Source organism: Myotis lucifugus, unplaced genomic scaffold, assembly GCF_000147115.1.
Source record: "Myotis lucifugus unplaced genomic scaffold, Myoluc2.0 scaffold_857, whole genome shotgun sequence".
NCBI lineage: Eukaryota > Metazoa > Chordata > Mammalia > Chiroptera > Vespertilionidae > Myotis > Myotis lucifugus.
In genome coordinates, this window is record NW_005871905.1 from 16,520 (window position 1) to 21,931 (window position 5,412).

General features: G+C 64.3%; 1 protein-coding gene across 1 annotated transcript in view; it reads right to left on the reverse strand.

The window, feature by feature from the left end:
• LOC102428043 (calcium/calmodulin-dependent protein kinase type II subunit delta-like) overlaps window positions 1-5,412 on the reverse strand; it is a 139,170-nt gene that overhangs the window by 16,345 nt on the left and 117,413 nt on the right. The window contains 6 exon segments of the mRNA XM_014448543.2: window positions 7-39; window positions 41-91; window positions 744-772; window positions 775-865; window positions 2,319-2,413; window positions 3,875-3,958. Coding sequence (XP_014304029.2) covers window positions 7-39; window positions 41-91; window positions 744-772; window positions 775-865; window positions 2,319-2,413; window positions 3,875-3,958 — 383 coding nt within the window.

Consider the following 5,412-nt stretch of genomic DNA (forward strand, 5'->3'; position numbering starts at 1 on the left):
CCTCACCTTGAGCTTCCTCCGCGCGTTGAACTTCTTCAGTGCAGTCCACCGTCTCCTGCCTGTGCATCATGGAGGCCACCGTGGAGCGTTGCTGTGGGAGGAGGGACGTTACCCAGGGCTCCCCCCTCAGCACCCCACCACCTGGCCAGGCCCCAGACCCTCCGCACACACGCCAGCTGTGTACACTAGCCCGCCTCTCCGTTACCTCCCTTCAAAACAGGGCTCATCGGATCCCCACAGGCCTGCCTCTCGACTCCGCAGCGCAGGCAGCACCCTGACGTCTGACCCGCGTCCCTAGGCGTGGCTGCAATCCACCCCCCGGGCTCAGGCTGTGTTCCCGGCAGGCGTACAGCTCTGCCGGCCTCTGGCGGCCTCTCCTGCGCGGACCACCTCTCGGCTGCCAGCCCTGCGCTCCCCTAAAGCTGCCCGATTGTAAGTCATGGCCCCGGCCCCCTTCTTTCCGGGACGCCGTGCAGCCTGGTGTCACCTCCTCACTCCAGCTCGTGAATGTTACTCGTCATGAGTGGGCGACGCTCGCCCGTGTGGCGGTCGGCAATGTGGGTCTGGCCCTGTATGGAACCAGCTCTGCTACCACAATGCGTTTTTAACCATGAAATTAGCTCCTTAAACACCTGGAGACAAAATGCAACCACTCATCTCCTCTTCCTACAAACAGTGCTCTAAGCCCCTGCAGCCAAGGCAGCCCTTTCCTGCCGGCCGCGGGCGGCGGGGGCCCCACTCACGCAGATCCACGGGTGCTTCAGCGCTCGCACGCGGTGATGCGCTTGGCGGGGTTGATGGTCAGCATGCGGTTGATGAGGTCTTTGGCTTCGGGAGTCACCGTGTCCCACTCTGGTGATGGGAACTTCAAGGCATAAACTCAGAGTTAGAGGCAGGTCCCCGCCGTGGGACAGGCAGCAGCAAGTACAGACATCCCCGCGGCCGTGAGCTTCCCACCGGTCACGCTGTCGGAGCAGAACCGTCCAGAGAAGCCGACCGAGGTGGAAGCTGCCCGTCCCCTAGTCACATTCTGTCAGTCAGAGAAGAGGCGCTGCTGGGGGCAAACACACACACTCGGCTGCATGTGTGGTGTCTGGTCCACACACCCTGGGGTTTAGGAAATTCTGAGAATCTTAGTCCTCTCATAGGAGTTTCCCGTGGATCTGAACATGAAATTCTAGGCAACCCTCCCCATAATTATTTACAGAAATCACTAACGCACAGAGCGGAGAGCTGCCCCAGGTACCGACGCCCGCGTGCCGCTATGCCGGTCCCGGGGCACCTCCCGTCCTGAGCAGGGACATCAGGGCGGCCGGCCACGTCCGGGCTGCGTGGGCCGTGAGCCTCGGCCGGACGCCAGCCCTTCCGAAGGCGGCCCCTCGCCAGGAACCTCGCCAGAGCCAGTCCTGGAAGGGCCGCTCCCTGACTTCCCTCAGGAATCGCTTCACCAGGGACTTCACAGCGAAGCGTCACCGTTTCTTTAAGTGGCGTTTTTGTTGATAATGACGCAGCCTCACTCACATAATGAGCACATTCAGCAGAGATGCTCTCAGTGAGGGTTAGAGTTTACACCCAGCCCGGCCGGCGTGGCTCAGTGGTTGAGCGTTGACCTAGGAACCAGGAGGTCAGGGTTCGATCCCCAGTCAGGACACAGGCCCGGGTTTTGGGCTCGACCCTCAGTGTGGGGCGTGCAGGAGGCAGCCGGTCAATGATTCTCTCTCATTACTGATGTTTCTATCCCACTTTCTCCCTTCCTCTCTGAAATCAATAAAAATGTATTAAAAAGAAAAGAAAGAAGGGAAGCAATGCGGCCTTACTCTTCAGACTCGGAACTCAGTCCATGGGTGGGTGCACATACAAACGTCCAATCGTCAACAGCACGTCTGGGCTGTGCCTTTCAAAGGCCTTCCCTGTGCAGCCCCTTCTTCGAACGGAAGCCAGCCCGGGGCCCAGGAGGCACCGAGCCCAGTGGCTGGGAGGGGCGGTGAGGCCCGTGCACTGCCGACCGCTGCCACATGGCGGCAGGTGAGGACAGGCACTGGGAATGGATTAAACCCACGGGGGAAGCCTTCCCACAGCAAACACGTCTCCACTCTTAGGTGTTCAAATGCACCAAGAGCCAACACTGGACAAGATGTCCTTCCCCAGAGCCCGGGAGCCACTTCCCTCTCGCTCTCAGCAGACGTGGCTGAGGACACGCAAGACGCGCCGCGTTTCCCTGTGAGGACGACCACGGAGCCCGTGGGTGACCTGCATGCGGCGGAGAGGAGGCGGGCTGCCCTCCAAGAGCGCCCCGGGAAGCCCCGGTCCCCACGTACGTCATAAGCTCCGGCCTTGATCTGCTGGTAGAGTCTGTGCTGGTCCTCGTCCCAGAACGGGGGGTACCCCACCAGCAGGATGTAGAGAATGACGCCTGCAGGGACGAGCGGGAACAGCATTAGGTCGCAGCCATGAGCTCCCGTGGCAGGCCCTGGACTCGCCCCCCTCCCCCCGCCGCAGGCAGAGGGTGTGCTTGGAGGCGCTGGGGGAGGGGATGCTTGCGAGCACGGTCCCAGCGCCCTGCGCGGGACGACGCCATGGCAGAGCCGCAGGCCCGAGCTGAGGCCTCCCGAGCTGCCCGCCTTGCCTCCTGCTCGCTCACTTGTGCAGTCTGAGTTTGTTTCTGTTTCTTAGTCATTCTGCCTCTAGCTGGGCTGTGTGCTGAGTGTGGAGCCGGGCATACACTCCCGCCCTGACAGCAGGGGCCGGGCGTGTGGACAGCCTGTGAGGAGAGGAAGCCCTTGCTCCGTGGTCTTGGTCTCCATACAGGGTCTCAGTGGCCCGCGGAGGCCCAGGTCCCCGCAGAGCATGCGTTACAGGAGGGGCATGAGGGAGAGAGGGGAGACTGGCCCGGGTCCCCGCCCAGCCTGCACCACCGGCCCTCCCTCCCTCCCTCCGGCGTTCAGGGTTTGAGGGCAGCCACACACCCAGTCCCCCCATGCCCTTCAGTGCCCGCCTGCTCAATTCAGCAGCAGAAGCAGAGCTGGTGGGGCTGACTTATTGCAAAGCCAAGACTCTGAATTTCACCTGCGCCCTACTTGACCCTTCTAATCCCAGGAGGGCAATACCGCCCCCCCCCCTTTACAGTAGAGAAGCCACTCAGAGGCAGGACAGGTGGGGCGGCAGGAGCCCAGCAAAGACTGACCAGCGTGGGACCTCCCAGTGGCCGCCCTGGGGGAGGAGGGCCCAGAGCCGGGCGTTCCCAGGTTAAATGAACGGCACTAGTGCTGCCGCTAACGAGGCCCCAAGAAGCAGAGCGTGGACAGCCCACCTTCCACGCCTTAGGGAAGGGCTTGTTTTTAAGTAAAACCAAGTTCCTTTCAGAATCGAGGCTGTGCAGCCCGTCCAGGCTGAGAGAGGAGCAGCGAAGGCGGCGGGAGCCGTGCGTGCCCAGAGGGGACTGTGTCCATGGCCCCACAGGACCGCCCAGAGCGCCTGTCCCCCTTCTTCAGCTTCTCCCAGGGCAGTGAGCTCCCGGGAGACCGCTGCAGGCACGGCGCTGCCCGGACCCACAGGACGGCTGGCCGGCTCCTTCTCTCCAAGCGCCCCCCCACACCCCCCCCGCCGCCTCACACGCGAGATCTGTGCAAACCCAGGCTCCATGAGGCTGCTGAGGGGGACAGGCCAAGGCAGGCTCACCGTGGGCCGCCACGTCCCTCACCTCAGACCAGCACCATGGGCCTCTCCTGGGAACCGGAAGGGGCTCCTGAGTCAGAGACGGCCAGCAGGGCCCGCCCGCCCTCCCGGTGACCTCGCTCCAGGGCCCCAGGCGCAGATGGAGAAGGTCCCATCTCAGTCCATCAGCTGTGCTGCCCAAACCTGCCGGGGTGCTTACCGCAGGCCCACATGTCCACCGGCTTCCCGTAGGGGTCCTTCCGCAGCACCTCTGGAGACAGGTACCCGGGCGTGCCAGCGAAACCTGCGGGCAGAGCCAGGGGGTCGGCAGGGGGACAGAGCAATGGGAGGCGGAGGCGGCGGCGGCGAGAGCTTTTCTGCTCCGTCCGCGGTGGGTCTAGGTGAGCCGGCCTCAGGCAGGAAGGCAGCGTCTCTCCCAGGCCCTGCACACTGACCCGCCGCCCGTGGCTCGGGACACCCAGCTCATCCCGACACAAGCCGCCCCGGGTGCCGGCCGGCCCCTGCGGCCCTCGAGCGGCCCTCCTCTGTGTGGGGCTGAGCTCCCTGTGAGGGGAGGACGCCCCACCCACACGGCGAGGCCCCGGACCATTTCAGTGCAGGCGGGGCCCTGCCTCCCCCTGGGCACCAACAAGCAGGCGCCCGTGTCCTGGGCGGAGGGCCCCTGCACCAGGAGGGGGGGCACCTCGGCCCCAGGAATGGGGAGCGACGCTGAGGAGCCCGTGTTCCTGCATCTTCCGCACCTGCCACCTCCCACGGCTCCCCAAGCCCAGACCCTTTCTCTTCCGAGTAAAATCATGTAAAAGCCTGAAACCTGGCATTACACATGACAAAGACAGTTCTGTCCTTCTCTCATGAAAGTGAAAAGCCGGCCCCACCGACACCACCTTCTGCAGGCGACACAGGTCAGACACGTGGCACTGAGGCAGACAACACTGAGTGGACACGGGGGAGCTGTGGGCACTCACCAGGCCCAGCCACCCTGTCCCCCACCCCCTAGGCTGCACGAGGACTCCCATGTACCTCAACCGAGCAACGAGGGGTCTCACCCTTCAGAAACGCGCATTTTCTGAAAAGGCGCTTCTCTAACGGGCACTTAGCAAGAGCTGACGTGGGCAGTGCTCGCTGGGGGCATGGAGGTTCCCCCACGTCCCGGCTCCCGGGACCCGCTGCAGCCAGCAACTAGTGCCTGCAGCTCGCAGCGGACGTACTGGCCCACCCGAGTGAGCGGTGTCCACCCCCCGAGGGTGAGGCTGCTCACAGCTCCCGGCTCAGCACGCCTGCGGGCCTGCCCGGAGCGCCACCTCCACCGCAGACACCGCCCGGGAGTGGGAGCGACTGCCCAGGTCACGGCTCCAGGAGTCAGCCAGGGTGAGGCTGTCCTCACTCAGAGGGCCAGTCCCGCCCTCACAGCCGCCTGCCTCCCCGGCGTGGAGATGACACAGGAGGGTCAGGAGTGCAGACGGCCCCTGGCGCTCAGGCCGGACGCTGGTGCCAACTCCACTGTGGCTCTGGGCATGAGGCTCCATCCGTTCTCCTGCTCTCGGTCATCCTCCTCTGATCCTGCCCCCCCCCCCCCTCCAGCTCTGGAGGGGCCCACTCTGTTCTCGACAGAACCTGCCGGGCCCCGGTGAGATTCCCAGAGCTCAGAGCTGTGTGGCTGCCTGAAGAAAGGAAACTGCTTGTGCCCCCTCCCACCCCCATTTCACGTGTCCTCACACCCCACCCCACTGCCACCCG